Genomic DNA, 19305 nt, shown 5'->3' with positions numbered 1-19305 from the left:
CAACCTATGCACAGACATACTGAATGTGTATTCCTAAATCAAGCTAACCAGTTAATACTGTATATTTTTTTAAAGACAGTGTTGGAGTAACTCAGCGGGCCAGGCAGCAGCTCTCGAGAACATGGATAGGTAACATTTCAGGTCAAGATTTGTCTTCACACTGATTTACACTCCACAACAGCTTATTCTCATCCTAACATGAAACGTCAATAACTAACGGCTTCTATTCCCCCCTCCCTACTATATCCATCTAATCTACATAAAACACATGTTCCGTTAATGAAACAAAATGAGAGGTAGAACAGGGTGAATTAAAATTGAATAAAAAATATAGTAAGGGGAATATTTGTGTCATGAGATCTGTTATTTTACGCTCATGTTTATGCACTGTTATTTCCTGTTAAGGCTTCCATAATTGTACATGTAAGTTGTTACTACTATCCAATGAAAAATGATATCACTGCATGATATGTAGTAATTGCATGCTTCTTAAATCAAATGGATTGCTCACAAATCTGTCAAAATGATTGAATCTGGCAAAAAAAAACTATTTTTAAGACAGTTGAAAATATATATTTTACTCTTACAATCTAAAATAATTTCAATGGATTACAAAAGAAATATTAAACAAGCAACAAACAGTAAAACTAAGACATTAGCAATGCAAATCTGCAAGAACAAAACAGGTGAAGAAAACACTTCATTTGGAAGTACACCAAAATGATTTTAAACAATTTTGTTTTTAAATATTTTAAACTTATGCACTCTGGAATCCAACCACATTGCAATATGTAGATCAGCTGGATTTTCTTGTAAACAAAGATTATTCAACCCTGCTAGTGTTCGGTCACATGGAAATGCATTTCCATCACTGCTTCCTGACGCGACCAAAATAATTTACATGGATTTCAACGCATTTCAACAATCTTTCCTCACCATCTCAAATCTCCCAATTTCTCATTAGCACCACTGCACTGTTTAATATTCTTGGTCAACAATGTCATTCATCTCCTACGTCAAAGGTAGGAGTTTCTCTACTAACATAGGCAACTCTTTCTCCTCCTCAGCTAGCCTCTGCTGTGGGGTTCCACAAGGTTCCATCCTTGGCCCCATTCTCTTCTCCCTGTATATGCTCCCCTTAGGCCAAGTCATTCAAAGGCACGGCATTTCCTTCCATTGCTTTGCAGACGATACACAACTCTATCTCCCCCTGAAGCCCAAAAACCAATCAAATCTACTTAACCTTTTCCGCTGCCTCGCGGATATAAAGTGCTGGATGGCCCAGAACTTCCTCCAACTAAATGAGAGTAAGTCTGAGGTCATCCTTCTCGGCCCCTCGGACTCAATCAACATGATACCAGGCAGCCTTGGAAGCCTTACCCCACTACTCAAACCTCACGTCAAAAACCTTGGCGTGATATTTGACTCAGCATTGAAATTTGACAAACAAGTCAATGCCGTGGTAAAAGCTAGCTTCTTTCAGCTTCGGACGATAGCTAAAATAAAACAATTCCTCCAGTTTGATGACCTCGAAAAGATCATCCACCCATTTATCTCCTCCCGCCTCGATTACTGCAACTCCCTCTACACTGGCATCAGCCAATCTTCCCTGTCCCGCCTGAAACTGGTCCAAAACGCAGCAAGACGCCTGACGGGCACCCGAAAAAGGGCCACATCACCACGATCCTGGCTTCTCTCCACTGGCTCCCTGTGCGGTTCCAAATAAATTTAAAGATCCTCCTTCATGTCTACAAAGCCCTTAACGGGCTTGCCCCCACCTATATCAAAAGTCTGCTTACCCACCACACCACCTCCAGGTCCCTCAGATCGTCCAACTTCGGGTTACTGAACATCCCGCGGTCTAGGCATAAGCTCAGGGGCGACCGCGCCTTTGCGGTTCCAGCTCCTATACTGTGGAACAGCATCCCTCTTCCCATCAGAACTGGTCCCTCCATCGACTCCTTTAAGTCGAGGCTTAAAACTCATCTCTACTCGCAAGCCTTTCTGGACGTCCTCTGAGCGAGGGCTATATGAATGTACTGATGTTTGTATTTAATCTATGAACCACTGTAGTATAATATTAGTACCTCCACCAATGTAAAGTACTTTGGCCAACGAGAGTTGTTTTTTAAATGTGCTATGTAAATAAAAGTGACTTGACGTGACTCCTTCAAAATCCTCATGCCTTCAATTAGGTCATTTCAAAGTCCTTCAAAAGTATATACCAGACAAAACAAACCAAAATTGTTCGCAGTGCTTTGGATTTGATCTCACTGTACATCAAGACTTTGTTACTGACATCATAATTCAAATAAAGGCTTCAAGGTTCGACAAGATTAAGAAAGGATATCATATCCAAATCGAACCGTGTCATTCACTTTCAGCGTTACGTACATTTGGTCAGGAATCCTCACTTCATTTACAAAGGTCTGCAGAGATAAATGCAAACACAATACAAAAAGTGTATGAAAATTGTTCAAATTAAAAAGGATAAGTTAAGGCAATTCTATCAATGTGAGGGAAATAAACAGCAATCTTAAAACAAAAGGGCTGAATCACAAATTAGAAATCATATCGGAAGCTTTTGAACTAACAGCATATGCTTACCATTATTTGAAACACGCCTTGATGGAATGAAACAATAGTCTGGGCCAGTGAACTGCATTAACAACATGAAATTACTTGTGGTGTGAAACAGTGGCGTTATTGTTTCTCTACATACCCCATTCAGACTTTCAAGGTCCTTTACCCGGTGTTCATCTGTAGCTGTTTCATAGTTGATTACTGCGTGCTGCTTGTCTACACTGCGAGACTGCAAGAACACATATGAACAATTATAAGCCAGTCAGAAGGAAATAACTACCTTCAATATCGTGCTAATTGGTTCCAATTTAGCATGGTTCTCCTTGCAATCTAACCATTTACAATTAAAGTACTACAGTATATGCTTCGAAAGTCCATCAATTTTTATATCTTTAGAGAACAGTTTCTAATTAGCATCAAATGCATCCTGGATAAATGTAAGTAATATTTAAAACAATCATAGGAAACCTTCAAACTATCTTTAATCAGACTCTACAGGACTAGCATTTTCCAAACATTATTCCCTTTATCCTGCATCTGTACGTAGTGGACGGCTTGATCGGATTCATGTAGTCTTTCCACTGACTGGATAGCACACAACAAAAGCTCTTCACTGCACCTCAGTGCACGTGACAATAACAAAGTTAACATTAGCACCAACATGATGAAAAATGCATCTGATGTCAACAAGCTTGTGAAAAGCAGTGGAATAGAGGCTACTAGCCCAGCTTTGCCAGTAGGTGCCACAACCAGAAGGTACAATTGTCCATGTGGTATACAAAAATGCTGGAGAAACTCAGCGAGTGAGGCAGCATCTATGGAGCGAAGGAATAGGCAACGTTTCGGGTCGAGACCCTTCTGGGGGATGGGTTTCCTCCTGATGCTCCGGTTTCCTCCAACATTCCAAAGACAAGAAAATGCCTCTGCAAATTGCCGCTTGCGTGTAGAGAGTGAATGAGAATATGTGATAGCATAAAACTAGTGTGAATGGGTGATCGATGGTCAACGTGGACTCAGCGGGCCAAGACCCTTCTTTTCAGACTGAAGACGAGTCTCGACACGAAACATCATCCATTGCTTCTCTCCAGAGATGCTGCCGGTCCCGCTGAGTTACTCCTGCTTTGTGTCCATCTTCAAATGACGTCATGCGCTCCAGACAGCTGTGCGGATGCATGTAATCGCGCCCGACCTTCGCGGGACCATCGTGGCTCAACGCGACCACGAGGTCACGTACTTTGCGTGCCAAGGACACGTAAGTAGGACAGGCCCTTTAAGCATTGAATATTTGAAACATCATATCCTTTAGTACTCTGGGATGCAGAGGTCCTGGGATCCGGACATCAATCGGCCTACATTCCCTTCCATTTCCCTGACACCGTTTCTCTATTAATACAGATTTTCTATAGTTCCTTTCTCTCATTGGTCACTAGGTTTCCTAATAGTTCTGAGAGATTACTTGCAACCTTTTTGAAGTGGAAGCAAACTATTTTTTTCAATTTGGTCTTCCGTTTGTTACTTAATAAATTTCTCTATTTTGTTTGCCTTCATTTGTCTCTTAAAATTTCAACCCAACCACAAGGAAAGAATAGCGATTTATTTTTCGATTCAGGTTGTTGTGATAGGAATTAAATTGAATATTAATGATTGACATCAATTTATACAATGTTTAAGAAGGAACTGCAGATGCTGGAAAATTGAAGGTAGACAAAAATGCTGGAGAAACTCAGCGGGTGATGCAGCATCTATGGAGCAAAGGAAATAGGCAAGTCTGAAGAAGGGTCTCGACCCGAAACGTTGCCTATTTCCTTCGCTCCATAGATGCTGCATCACCCGCTGAGTTTCTCCAGCATGTTTGTCTACCTTCAATTTATACAATAGTTATTTTGTGTGTTTCTGTATCTTTGAACCTTTAAATTGCATGTTTCTTTTATCACTTCCTTTCATAACCAATGCATTAATCTAATTTTCAATCAGCTACCAGGTGTTGCAATAAAACAAATGAACATACCAAAGTTCTATACTTTAAGCTACATGTAAACACCTGACGAATGGACCAAGAGCAGATTAAAGTGCTGGGAAATTCTTGACAGCTTCTGCTCAAGCATTAAAAAAGGTTTAAATTATGATTTAAAATGGTGAAACTATTTTAAAATTTACTTTTTAAATGTAGTAGTCAATCAGTTGGAGCCAAATATGCACATTAGAAAATTGTTCTTTTGTTTCTTGAATTCATATTAAAATTCAGTCCAATCTAAAAACCAACCTGAGATTAAAAGTTAATGCTTCCCTTTGTCTGATAAATCTAACAAAACGAGTTTGGGCAGTCTCCGTTCAGTTTCGAATAGGAGTGGCTCAAAACAGCTCCAAACAACCATGTCACAAGAATGTAGAAAAAAGTAACTGCAGACACAAAAAAAGACACAAAATGCTGGGTAACTCAAAAGAGGTTCAGGCAGCATCTCTGGAGAACATGGATCAGTTACGTTTCGGCTCAGGATTCTTCAGTCTTAGTTTAGTTTATTGCTATTATTGTCATGTGTACAGTGAAAAGCTTTTTTGTTGCATGCTATCCTGTCAGTGGAAAGACGATACATGATTACAATCAGACTGTCCATAGTGCACAGACACAGGATAAAGGGAATATTTTGTGCCAGATAAAGTCCAATGAAGTCTGATAAAAGATAGTTTGAAGATCTCCAATGAGGTGGATGGGAGGTCAGGATCGCTCTCTAGTTAGTGAGAGGATTGTTCAGTTGCCTGATAACAGCTGGGATGTAACTGTCCCAGAATCTGCAGGTATACATTTTCAATCTTCTGTAGCTCTTGCCTGATGAGGGGAGAAGAGGGAGTGACCGGGGCGAGACGAGTCATTGATGATGTTAGTGGCCTTGCCGAGGCATTGTGAAGTGCAGATAAGAGTCAATGGAAGGGAATTTGTTTTACGTGATGGTTTGGGCTATGTCCACTATAGGGTGATTTCACTAAAGGTCACTGGAGCGTAGATCCGCACCCACGTGACCAAAAATCTCAAGTGGAGGACATTCTAGAGTTCCGGTACATGTTAGTGGATGGGAAAACACGCACTTTCCCACCCGTTAAAAACATAGAAAACGGCCAGGTTTTGATCTGCAATTTATTGTGCCAGTCGGGGTGACCGTGAGGCACAGCTACCTAGATTTACAGGAAAAAAAAAAGATAGAAACTAAGGTAAATTAAAGAGGGAGCTGAAGATGCCAATCCAGCGGAAGTGAACAGCGGACATTTGCCGTGGAGATTTAAAGGTCCAAAATATCGGGAATTATCGCGTTTGCTCGCTGAATTTCATCAAAAGCAAGGCATTATTGATTACTGATTGATTACAAAAGTAAGGCATTACTGAGATTTTTGGTCACGTGGGTGCGGATCTACGCTCCAGTGACCTTTAGTGAAATCACCCTATTCTCAGCAATTTTGTGTGATCTTGGATGGAGCTGTTCACAAACCAGTCGTTCTGAAGAAGAGTGTATCAAGGAACTACAGATTCCTTCCTTCTCCCCACCACCCCTTATCAGTCTGAAGAAGGGTATGGCCCGAAACGTTGCCTTCGCTCCATAGATGCTGCTGCACCCGCTGCGTTTCTCCAGCATTTTTGTGTACCTAAGGAACTACAGATGCTGGTTTAAACCAAAGATAGACACAAAATGCTGGAGTAACTCAGCGGGACAGGCAGCATTTATGGAGAGAAGGAATAGGTGACGTTTCGGATCAAGGCCCTTCTTCAGGGGGTGGGGGTCCGAACAAGGCGAGAGCCAGACAAACGGGCTGGCCATCATCCCGCGTGACTGACAACAGGCTGGCCCAATAGGAGAATGAACCGCCCTCTGGGCAATCAGCTGTGGCCAATGAGGAGGGAGGGGGCGGGCGCTGAGTGGGATGAGGTTGCGCGGTGCGGAGTGGCTGGGAGCTGGGTTTGAATGCTGTGAGGAAAAAAACAACATTGTAGCAGTGCGGGCTGCGTGGTGGATACTTTTGTCTTTACACTGTGTGGAGCAGAATGGCAGAGGAGAGAGCTCAAGCCGACTGCAAAGCATCTCTGTTCTAGGCCCTCCCCGGTCTCCCGGTCATCCCAGAAACTCGCACTGACTGGAGGAGGCCACAGCCTCTCTTGGATGCCAGTGCTAAAATGGTGGCGGAGAAGTCTACATTTGTGTCTGCTAACGTTCAATTTCCAATGGTTTATTAATGGAAAGGGTGTAGCTCCCAAAACAATCTTAGCCAAGACAGCATTGTTTTTTCTCTCTCTCATCACAACTTTCTTGTAGCCTTCAACTGTAAGTTAATACCAATCATAAAAGTAATGCTTGCTAGGCAATCTTCTTCATAAGAAACAAAATTCGGAAAGTGAAACACTTTGTAGATATAGCAGAGACTGAGACACACGAGAGCAGGTTGAAAAACAAACGTAGACAACAAAGTCAGGCCCGTGACCTAAAATGAGTTTGACACCCCGTTAGGTCCCCCTCCCCGAATGCAATATTCCCCCAGTTGCACTCACCTATACACAATGCTGGATGTTAAAATGGCGACCCCTGCCCGGCAATCCTCCCCCAACTGCGCTGGCGCGGCTGACGGATCCCTGTTGTGACGCCAGAGATCGCCATTGCGATCTCCAAATGGCGGCGGGCCCGGCAACCCCCAACTCAGGGGTTCCCAGAGACATGAAAATTATTTCAAGGGTTCCACAAGGGTAAAAAGGTTGAGAACCGCTGCTGTACACTAAGGACAATTTACAACTTTACCAAAGCCAATTGACCTACAAACGTGTACATCTGTTTTTGGAGTGTGGGAGGAAACCGGAGCATCTGGGGAAAACCAATGCAGTCACAGGGAAGGTACACAAAAATGCTGGAGAAACATAGCGGGTGCAGCAGCATCTATGGAGCGAAGGAAATAGGCAACGTTTCGGGCCAAAACCATTCTTCAGACTGGTGGGGGGTGGGTACAAGAAAGAAAAAAGGAGGAGGAGCCCAAAGACTGAGGGATGGGAGGAGACAGCCCGAGGGCTGAGGGAGGAGACAGCAAGGGCTAACAAAATTGGGAGAATTCAATGTTCATGCCCCCAGGATGCAGACTCCCCAAGCGGAATATGAGGTGTTGTTCCTCCAATTTCCAGTGCTCGCTCTGGCCATGGAGGAGACCCAGACAGAGAAGTTGGACACGGAATGGGAGGGGGAGTTGAAGTGCTGAGCCCCCGGGAGGACAGGTTGGTTATTGCGGATCGAGCGGAGGTGTTCGGCGAAACGATCAGCAAGCCTCCACTTGGTCTCACCGATGTAGATCAGGTGACATCTAGAGCAGCGGATGCAATAGATGAGATTGGAGGAGGTGCAGGTGGGGAAAATGTACAAATTCTGTACAAATATAAGCTGTAGTCAGGATCAAAGCTAGGTCTCTGGCATTATAAGGAAGTGACTCTGCAGCTGTTCTGCCCCCACACACATTCCTTAACACTATCGACTTAAATTGCTGCTTTCAGGGAGCTATGGGTTGACCCTAAAATCCCTGTGTGCATCAATGTTTAAAGGTCCTACCATGAGCCTTCGCCTCACATTTTACCTCACAAAAAGCAACACGTAACACTTACCCCGACTAAATTCCATCTGCTATTTCTCCACCTGTGACTGATCTATATCCTGCTAAATCTGCATTTTTCAATGTCCGCAACTACACCAGTTTATCTGCACAAATGGCCACTCATCTACATTTTGGTCCAAGTTATTTAGATATATCACAGAAAAGGCTCAACCTGCCCTACACAAAGCCATGCTAACTATCCCCAATAAAAACATTCTCTTCCAAACGTGAGTAAATGCTGTTACTAAGAATCCTGTCTAATAGCTTCTCTACCACTGATGCGAGGTTCACATGCCTATAATTCCCTGGATCATCCCCCATTCCCTTTTTCAATAAAGGTACAACATTTGCTATTCTTCTGTCCTTTAGGACCTCGTCAGTGGCTAGAAAAGATACAAAACCCTGTATCAAGATCTCTTTCGCCTCTCTCAACAACCTGGGATAGTTCCCATGAGGTAATGTGGACTAATCCCAGGACTCGAAATTAACGGTTGCCCGGGAGCCAATGGCAACCTAAAGTCCTGCCGGGCAACCTGAAAACAGTGCCAGTTTGCCCGGCTTGGCAAGCACCCGGGACACCTATCGTTCAACTCTGAGCGAGCCCCCTCTCTATGTCTCTCTCTGTCACTCTCCATCTCTGCCCGCCATCCGTAACTGTATCCGTGTCCGTTCCGCCGGTTCTCCGCTCTCCGCCTGCTACTCATCCGCCGACACGGCCGGCCGCCTTGCACATGCACACAACCACGGCCAGCACATCATCGGCCGTGGTTGTGCGCATGTGCAGGGCGGCACATGCGCACTGCCACGGCAACTGGTCGGCACTAGGCACTTTCCCCCCTCACTTTGGATTGTGAGAGATCTGGCCGCCTTACCACGACCGCTGAAAACCAACGCAGAATCACTCCCTGGAGCTGGAGTAACTTCCTGGAGTAACTCTTGCTTCTTGGTTTCCTGGTCCTCCAAAAATATTCCAAATGGAATTTAAACTGGAGTGGACCCTCCACTACCAAACTCTGAAAAATAACAGCCTATTGCACTTTATCTGTTTATTTATTGTCTATATATATATATATATATATATATATATATATATATATATATATATGGTCTATGGTATATAGACACACAGAACTTTTATCTCCTGCTTTGTATTATGTTTACATATTCTGTTGTGCTACAGCAAACAAGAATGTCATTGTCCTATCTGGGACACATGACAATAAAACTCTCGTGACTCTTGACTTGGACTTAAGCAAAAAAGGGTTCTGGGGAAAAAAGGGCTACCTTAAATTTAGTTGCGTTTGGTGGGGTATCCCAATTTAAAAATAAATTGGATAGGCATATGGATGAGAAGGGAATGGAGGGTTATGGTATGAGTGCAGGCAGGTGGGACTAAGGGGAAAAAAATTTGTTCGGCATGGACTTGTAGGGCCGAGATGGCCTGTTTCCGTGCTGTAATTGTTATATGGTTATATGATTATATGGGGTAACTATGGTAGGGTGAAGACTATTCCATGCTTTAATTGTGCAGGGGAACTCCATGGAGCAGCCAGCATCTCTGGATAGAGGAAATTGGGTGACGTTTCGGGTAGAGACCCTTCTTTAGATTTCCTCTAGTTTTAGTGTTTTTAGTTTAATTTAAAAATACAGTGTGGAAACAGGCCCTTCGGCCCACTGAGTCCATGCCAACCACCGATCACCCGTACACTAGTTCTATCCCACACATTAGCGACGTAAGTCAAGAGTGTTTTATTCTCTCACGTCCCAGTTAGAACAATGAAATCCGTACTTGCAGTAGCACAACAGAATATGTGAACATAGTACTCCGTGAACAAAGTTAGAAACGAGAAAACAAAAGTGTATATTTATATATGAATATATAATGCTGCATAATGCTTTTAGACTGAAGAAAAGTCTCGACCAGAAACGTCAATATACATATATATCTATATTACTAAAAGTCTGATCTTGACCACTTCCTGTTGTTCTGTATATTGATTTTAGAAAAAACGCTGTCACTTACGGCTGTGATTTTTGGCCATCTTACTCAGTCCCCCTCAGCTGCGCAGGATAAGAGGATTTTTCCCATCGATGAAAAATAAGAGTTTAATAACTCTTTTATTTTTCATCGATGGGAAAAATCCTGTTCTCTCTCCTGAAGGCCACGCCCCTTCCTGAGGGACAACCTGGAAGTGTTGAGTGCCTCAGTCAGTCTCTGCAAGATGGGGGAGCAAGAGGGACACGTCTCTCAGTCTCAGTGAATAACACTGAACACATGTCTACTAAACTGTGAGTGCTCTTGATGTGGTTTGAAAATGCATGCTAAAAGTGTGTTTTGGTTTGAGAATGATAAAGTTGCCTTGCCTAATTGAAAAGTTGGTTTCAGAATGTTAAAGTTGCCTTGCCTAATTAAAGTTGCCTTGCTTAATTAAAGTTGCCTTGCTTAATTAAAGTTGCCTTGCCAAATGCAACAGGTTTGTTTTGAAAATGGGCCTTTTAACTGTGCCTTATTGAAAAGTGTGCAACAGTTGTTGGAAGGAAAAACCGTGAATAAACGTTTTATTAGATCAGGACAGTGTTTAATGCAAAATTGCTGCTCATTCCGTGACTTCCGCTTAGTGGAGAGGCGGCGCTGATTGCGTCATTTCCGCTTAGTGGAGAAATGGCGCTGATTGCGTAATGTCCGCTTTGTGGAGAGGTGGCGCTGAGTGCGCAAGGCCCACAATGAAGATGCCACCCTGAACCGTTTGAGTAATTCAAGAGAGCTTACTGCCATGTATATGATAAGTGTGTTTGTTGAAAGTTATTTAAAGCACGTTTTTGCTGTTGCAGCAGCTGTAGAGGAGTGTTTCAGAGTAAAAATGGTTTTAAACGTTTGAATCATTCGGTTTAGACACAACTGTGTTCTTATTTTCAAACTTCTTACATAGAGTATATGGTTAGTAACAGGATTTAGTATGCTTACCATGTTCTGAAGTTACTTGGCATTTTAGTATTGTGTGTGCGTGTCTGTGTGTGTCTCCCAGCCCTCCTTATATATATATATATGTGTGTATGTGTGTGTGTGTGTATATATGTGTATGTATATATATATATATATATATATGTGTGTGTGTGTGTGTGTGTGTAAGTAATATATATACCCATACACACAATTTCTCTCCTGGGATTAATAAAGTTCTATCATACAGTATCGAGTGTGTAGGAAGGAACTGCAGATGCTGGTTTAAACTGAACAGGTCAGACAGAATCGCTGGACAAAAGGAAAATATTACGTTTTGGGTTGGGTCTAAAAAAGGTTCCTACCCACCTTTGGAATGTGGAAGGAAACAAGAGCACCCGGAGAAAACCCATGCGATCAAAGGGAAAAGGAGCAAACTCCATACAGACGGCACCCATATTCAGGATCAATTCCAGGTCTCTGGCACTTTTAGGCAGCAACTTTGTGACCAATGTACTGCCCCATAGTCTTGAACTGAATTAAAACATACAGTAGCTATAAAGGGGACATAGCATCACTTAGAGATTTAAGACTGAAAATGGACAGTTTCTTTTTTTTTTAGTAACCAATGTTATCAACGTATAATTTTTTGTGTGTTGGAAAACAAAAACATAGTGGCATAGCTGGTGGATTTGCTACCTCACATGCCAGAGATCTGTGTTCGATCCTGTCCTCAGGAACTGTCTGTATTGAATTTGCACATTCTCCCTGGAAGCGTGTGGGTTTCCTCCCACATCCCAGAGAGGCATTGGCTTTGTAGGTTAACTTGTCTCTGTAAAATGTCTCCTAATGTGCAGGGAGTGGGTGAGGAAAGTGGGACAACATAACTTGTGTGAATGGGTAGACAAAAATGCTGGTGTAAACTGCCCAAGCGAAATATGAGGTGCTGCTCCTCCAATTTATGGTGGGCCTCACTCTGGCCATAGAGGAGGCCCAGGACAGAAAGGTCGGATTCCGAATGGAAGGAGGAGTTGAAGTGCTGAGACACCGAGAGATCAGGTTGGTTATTGCAAACCGAGCGGAGGTGTTGGGTGAAGCAATCGGTAAGCTTACGTTTGGTCTCACCGATGTAGAGCAGCTGACATCTAGAGCAGCAGATGCAATAGATGAGGTTGGAGAAGGTGCAGGTGAATCTCTGCTGCACCTGGAAAGACTGCTTCGGTCCTTGAATGGAGTCAAGGGGGGCGGTAAAGTAACAAGTGTAGAATTTCCTGTGGTTGCCAGGGAAAGTGCCAGGAGAGGGGGTGGTTTGGGTGGGAAGGGACGAATTGACCAGGGAGTTACGGAGGGAGTGGTCTGTGCGGAAAGCCGACAGGGGAGGAGATGAGAAGATGTAGCCAATGGTGGTATCCCGTTGGTAGACAAAAAAAGCTGGAGAAAATCAGCGGGTGAGGCAGCATCTATGTAGTGAACGAATAGGCAACGTTTCGGGTCGAGACCCTTCTTCGGACTGATGTGAGGGTGGGGGGGCGGGAAGAAGAAAGGAAGAGACGGAGACAGTGGGCTGAGGGAGAGCTGGGAAGGGAAGAAGATTGTAGAGACTACCTGAAATAGGAGGTCAATGTTCATACCGCTGGGGTGTAAACTACCCAAGCAAAATATGAGGTGCTGCTCCTCCAATTTGTGGTGGGCCTCACTCTGGCCATGGAGGAAGCCCAGGACAAAAAGGTCGGATTCGGAATGGGAGGGGGAGTTGAAGTGCTGAGCCACCGGGAGATCAGGTTGGTTATTGCAAACTGAGTGGAGGTGTTGTGCGAAGCAATCGCCAAGCCTGCACTTGGTCTCACCTAGGTTGATAATATGCTGAATAATTTTTGTTCGGAAGTGGATAGAAATAGCATTCATTGCAACGCGAGTTGAGATACTGTATATACTGAATTATCATTTTGCTGCATGTCATTATGGTATATATCATGTCTTGATTGGTGAATATGTTTAGTTTGTGACTTTCTTTGAAGCAGAAATTGTGTGAATGCTTCATTGAGCATAATTCCGACTGGTTACTATGCACTTCGTCCGAGCACATTATCGCATGCGTCATGCAAGCCGTCTTAAATGACCACCTAAACTGTCATTTGGCAACCTAAAAGCTGCCTAGGTTGCCCGGCTGACAACAGCCAGCACATTCTCCATCCCACAGAGTTGTGCAGCGTGAATCATAGATTATACTCAATGGAGAAACTGATAGACATTAAACTGCAGTAGTAAAGGATATGATGGGGTGAGAGCAAGAAAGTGGTTTTGGGGCAAAGACCGAACGTCTTATGATCTTCTTGAATGATGGAGAGGGTCAAGGGGAATTATTGACCAATTCCTATTTCTAACATATTTAAATGAAAAGGAGGATATATGCATTTGATTCAACTTGTGAAATACTAATTTCAGTCATTTCTGAACAGCCACAGCTAAGGCAAATGTATTTCTTACAATCAGGACCATTGCAGGATTCTACCATTCAAATTTTGGTTCTGACAGATAAATAATAATCCTAAAATTTAGTTTTAGGGCCTAATGGACACACAATACCTTCATTTACAAGAATTCAGAGAAATTAAAACTTATGGGTTTGCAACATACCTTAAGCGTCGCTGCAGATCTGTCCCAGCCCGTGTGCGTGATTTTGGCGCCGTTGAGAGGGGTGCGGGTTTAAAACGCGATTTTCCCTAGGCTATTCAAATCGAGGTTGTTCAGCCTACTTAGTTGCTGACGAAAAATCGCTGGGAGATTCTTTCGCTGGAGCTATTTTTAAATTTAATGAGTTAATTTAATTGTTATAGTAGGTTAAAAATTATCCTCTAAACCCGCGACTGCCAACAACGGGACGCATCTCATACGGGGGACAACGGAAGGTAGGTTGTTTATTTTTACATTAAAAAGGGCTTCTTAAGATCCCTTTATACAAAGTTTTATGTTGCGAATAGCTAATTTGGGGCCCCACTAAATCCCGCAGTATTTTTCTGGGCATATGGGGTACAAATCTACCACAATGGGAATGTTCTAAACCAGCGCGTTCCACGGAGTTCCACAGGATCCCACTCGAAAGCCGATTTAAATGGCCAGTAATTTATAGCAATTGAACACTAAATTCCTTCCATTTGGCCTATAAATTAATGTAAATGAGATTTAAAAATCATGTTTTATTGTGAATTCTTTGTGAATGTTATTTGGACACTTAGGCTATTTTAAAATGTTAATCTTTTCTTAAGAAATGGATATTTAGTTCTAGTAATTGAAGTTTGGAATTAGCTACAAGATTCAAGATTCATTTAATTGTCACATGTGCCAGATGGCACAGTGAAATGAAATTCCCATACAGCCATACAATAAAAATAAAGGACACAACACACGATAGAATTTGTTTTAAAACATCCCCACACAGCAGAATCAAAGTTTCCCACTGTGTGGGAAGGCACCAAAGTCAGTCTCTTCCTCCACTGTTCCCCGTGGTCAGGGCCTCCCCGTGCCCTCCGCAGTTGCAGCTACGGGCGGCCCGTTGTCCAGGACCGCTCGCCGGGGTGATACAAGTCCGACGTCAGGGCTGCGGGACGTCTTCAGCTGCGTGGGCACAGTCGGCCCCCTCCTACCGGAGTCGGCGGCTTCCAAAGTCCGCAGGCCGCGCCGGGTGGAGACTGCTGCTGTAGGCCCTCTGCAAGGCGCCCCAGCTGGTAGGCCGCGAGGTGGGGGACGAGGACGCGACTCGGAGAAATAGTCGCGTCCCCGCCAGGAAGAGACTGGGAGACGGTTTCCCCCTTACCCTGCCCCCCTCCCCCACATAGAAAAGTAAAAGTTCCCCCCCAAAACAGACATTGGACTAACTGAAAATAAAAAAAAGATAGAAATGACAGACAGGCTGTAGGTAGAGGCTGCTGCCAGTGGACACAATTGGGTAACTAACTAATTATATGCTTTAATTTCAGGTCATCCAAGTAAGATTGTTTCAAATTTGTTTCAGAATGCTTCAATCTATAATAACTGAAAATTTATTTCAGTTCTCTTAATTTTTAAGAAAGTTATGGCCATTTCACTGTCCTCGATCACAGCTTTTCTGTTAAGTCAATGGAAAATCAATAGGGAACAAGATGCTAATTTCCGAGTATGAAAATGGCCATAACATTTTTAATACTGAAGATATGAATGTGAATTAGGTGTCAAATTAAACTTATTTTTGTGCTTTATCTGATGGGATAAATTGCAGACTTGATTTTTTAAATCTCAAAATTTTGTAACATTGCTACTTATGGTTTGAAAGGGACACGTGCTTATTTACTTTTGTACAGTCAATGGTTCTGCTTCTTTTAAAACAGCATGTCTGATTTTCTGTTAGTATTAATGTCACTAACATTATGTCAGTTGGTGATCAACTGGTGAATTAAAAAATATAAGAACATTGGAACCACCTTGCAATTCCATGGAAAAGTTACACTATCCCCGCAATCGATGTGAATCTAATCAGGAACATCCCACAAAGGCACTCACACCACTCAACTTCATCACCCTAAAGATGCACACACTATATAGAATCAATATGCCACCTTTGCACCAATCCTGCATAATATTTGGGAGCATGTGGACCGAGCATCTTTAAATCAGCACAGTAAGCCCAAACAACTATTTGACTTTTGATAAAAAACACAAGTGGTATGCAAAGATAACCCAGTATTAACTCCTTCTTGTTACCCGATTTTTTCTGCCACCAAAAAAAAAGTCACAAATGATCTAACAACTGCACGGTGAAAATATTTGCACATTAATTCAGAAGTCTTCAGAAGGTAATGTTTAAAAGAACCAGCAGAAATTCTTGAAAATTATCAAACAAACTGTAATTTTTGTGTATGCACAATAGTAAGGCTAAGTGTTAAGTGAAACCTATCCCCCCCCCCCCCACCAAAAGGAAAATAAAAGAGGTTCATAATGCAAATGTATCTCTTTGTACCATTGGCAAAAATTGTGGAACAGGGCTCAATACACATGTAAGAAAGAAAAAACAACAATTGTTGGAGTCACTCAGTGGGTCAGGCAGCATCTCTGGAGAACATGGATATGTGATGTTTCAGGTCAGGACATTTATTCGGACTATCCGTTCTCCAGATGGTGACTGACCCGCTGAGTTATTCCAGCACTTTGTGCCTTTTTTTTTGTAAACTAGCATCTGCAGTTCCTTGTTTCTCTATTCAGATGTACCCTTGCCAGCGAGTTGTACATGAATATTCAAAAATGTGGCAACCGCAAAAAAAAAAAAGAATAAAATGTTTTTTTTCCTGATCTTCTCTCTACAAATTGCTTTTTTGCGAACAAGCTAATTCACAATTACTTACCTGAAGCATTAATTCACAATCTTCTCGCCCAACAAAAATCATTTCTTTTGGGAGTCGGTGGCGAGAGCCACAGCTGCTCACCAGGAACCACGAAGTAGCACTCATTCTCGGTGTCTTGGCACTTAACTTCCACGATTCAACATGCTAAACAGAGGATCAAATACAACAGATTGCATTTGTAATTTGCAGATTTTTTTCAAAATTCATGTATTAAAAAATAAATTGGGGTAAAGGGAGAAAGAAAATGTTATTCCTGTATAAAGCAAAATTGATTAGCAACAAAATACGATACATATGATTTTATATTAATAATAATTTCATAAAAGCAGTACGAAAAATATCAGTCAGTATATACACATTCAATAACTATAAATGTCTTTACAAACTAATGGAAACTCTGGCATTCTTTCTTCAAAAACGATATGAATAAGTGAAACGTACAATTGTAACAAGATGGGTAAGATTTGATATCAGGAAATAATTACAAGCACACAATTCTCTTCCAAGGTCTTGAATTATTTGAACTACAGGGCTGAGATAACTTGAAATTCCTCTCGGAAATACAGCCCATTCACTGTAACATTTCTTATGGAAGCTTGCTTCGGGAGGAAAAGATGAAGGAGAGAAGATAATTTCCAGCACGTTTTGTAACAGAGATAATATGGTGAACACTGAGTACGGGTGACTCCTGTTTTAACTATGCTACTGAATACACACAGTAGATTGAAACACTGTTTCATAGCAAGAAAGTAGGTCGTCCTGTTCAGTTTCTTACCCATTTTTTTCAGTTATTTGCCCCGTGCAACCAAAATAATAATGGAAAACGGCAGCACCCTGCTGAAATTAACCAAAATTACTCAGAAAATAGGAGGCGCGAATTTCACATTATATTTGCAAAGCAATTTTATTTTTTTAGGTTTAGGTTTGGCCTATAGGTTTAGGTTTATTTTACAGATTTGAAGATGGAAGTGGGGCCGAAATGTAAACTGTACGCTGCCTGGCTGAATGAAGATCCGTGTAAATTTCATCATTAAACGTGAACCAAAACAATATCGAAAGAGACCGCTATCTGTGTAAAACTACAAAATGTACGAGTGTGGCTGATCCTCTAGTATTTATATAATTCTGGCGCAATTGTTATTTTCTCCCCCATTCAATAAATCAGGGTCTGTGCTTCAAATATTAAATAAAAGGGAGATACAATCAAGCCCTCCTGACAATCCGCAGCACATCGTGCAGTCACAGACCGTCGTCTGCTCCTCGCCACCATCTGTCATTAAATATTAAAATAATCTCAGCTTCGAGCAGAACAATTAATTAGATGCGGGGCAAACGGTTATAATTAAAGCATTTGATCAAATGCCACTCACTACAAGAGACCGAGGGCTGGCAGAGGCCGGGTGCTGGGCAATAGGCGGCTGAGCCTGGTGACAGGTAGGTGATGGCCGGGCTGAGGCCAAGCCGCCATCAACCCGGGCCGGGCCGGGCCGGGCCGCAGCCTCGGCCTCTCCCACACGCTTCACCCACCTCGCTCGGTCTCCAGCTGCTGGAGATCGGCTGCTTTGGCTGCCCCCGCCCGCCCGCCAGCACCAGAGGCCGCTCTCACCTTCACTCAGAGACGGTGCTGGGTCGCTGCCTCAGGTGCCGCCGCCGCCGCCTCAGCCACCACATCCCCGGCCACCGCCGCCGCCTCCTCCACCCACCTCCCTCCCTCCCTCCCTTCGCCGGCACCAGGTTCCTGACGTCAGCCCCACCTGACAGCGGCAACGGCGGCAGCGCTCTCCACCCGGGGCAGGGAAGTGACTGGTCGGGTCTCCGCAACGAGCCTCCCCTTCCTGCAACCGAGCTGCCCAGCCTATTCACCTGGTAATGCAAGGTGCACGGACGCAGCGCCACTGAAACACAGCCTGCTCAACATCTCGTTAAAGAATACTCGGTATGCACCAATCCTAAATACATTAAAATAAACAAATAAATGATGCCATCCAGCTGGCTCTCTTTACAAAATATGCATCAGACCTAAATTGAAAAACAAATAAACTATGCTATCTTTAAAAAACACTTGGTATGTATCAATCCCAAATACTAAATAGACTAAACTAAATAAACGATGCCATGCTGTATGTATGTCCACATCTCTTTCAAAACACTATGCAACAATCCTAAATATTAGATAAACTATTTTTGTTTAAACAATGAATTTGCCAACATTTTGCCATCCTATCTGGTGTCAGAGTCGTAGTCGTCTAGCACGGAACAGACCCTTCGGTCCTTCAACACTACTCCCTCCTGCCCGCGTTTGGCCCATATATCACTGTAAACCTTTCCTATCTGTGTACATGTCCAGATATCCTTTAAATGTCGTTTTAATGGAGCTGTACAAAAGGCCGAAAGGCTCCCCATGTGTTTTTCCCCCCAAAAGTAAACATTATTCAGAATTTAAATTAAACAAAATAAAAACTGTGCAAACAAACTCCAGGCATTCTCAGTGTCTGTACATTCAATCACGTGAGAGTCATACAGTACGGAATCAACCCTGTGACCCACCTCCTCCTTTTCCCTTCCTTCTCCCCGCCACCCCCCATCGGTCTGAAGAAGGGTTTCGGCCCGAAACGTTGCCTATTTCCTTCGCTCCACAGATGCTGCTGCACCTGCTGTGTTTCTCCAGCATTTTTGTGTACCTTCGGATTTTCCAGCATCTGCAGTTCCTTCTTAAACACTGTGACCCAACTTGTCCATGCCGATGACGAGGCCCCATCTATACGTCCCACCTGCCCGCGTTTGCCCCATACC

At 43.1% G+C, this 19305-nt stretch overlaps 1 protein-coding gene across 8 annotated transcripts in view; it reads right to left on the bottom strand.

The window, feature by feature from the left end:
• The window catches only part of LOC129700290 (centrosomal protein of 170 kDa protein B-like), a 74725-nt gene extending 56290 nt beyond the window's left edge, over positions 1–18435 (bottom strand). For 4 of the 8 annotated variants that reach the window (XM_055640636.1, XM_055640642.1, XM_055640640.1 and 1 more), the window contains exons 1-4: positions 18267–18432; positions 16513–16656; positions 2723–2812; positions 2351–2429 (exon numbers count right to left, since the gene is read on the bottom strand). In XM_055640636.1, coding sequence (XP_055496611.1) covers positions 2351–2429; positions 2723–2812; positions 16513–16617 — 274 coding nt within the window. In that variant the 5' untranslated portion in view covers positions 16618–16656; positions 18267–18432. Of the gene's footprint in view, positions 1–2350; positions 2430–2722; positions 2813–16512; positions 16657–18118; positions 18229–18266 lie in introns of those variants that run through there. The other 4 variants (XM_055640644.1, XM_055640638.1, XM_055640641.1 and 1 more) reach the window with 4 other exon arrangements.
• Positions 18436–19305: the final 870 nt, after the last annotated feature.

The sequence above is a fragment of the Leucoraja erinacea genome, chromosome 9 (genome assembly GCF_028641065.1).
Source record: "Leucoraja erinacea ecotype New England chromosome 9, Leri_hhj_1, whole genome shotgun sequence".
NCBI lineage: Eukaryota > Metazoa > Chordata > Chondrichthyes > Rajiformes > Rajidae > Leucoraja > Leucoraja erinaceus.
The sequence above is the reverse complement of the archived record's forward strand: the minus strand, read 5'-3'. Positions and strand labels throughout refer to the sequence as shown.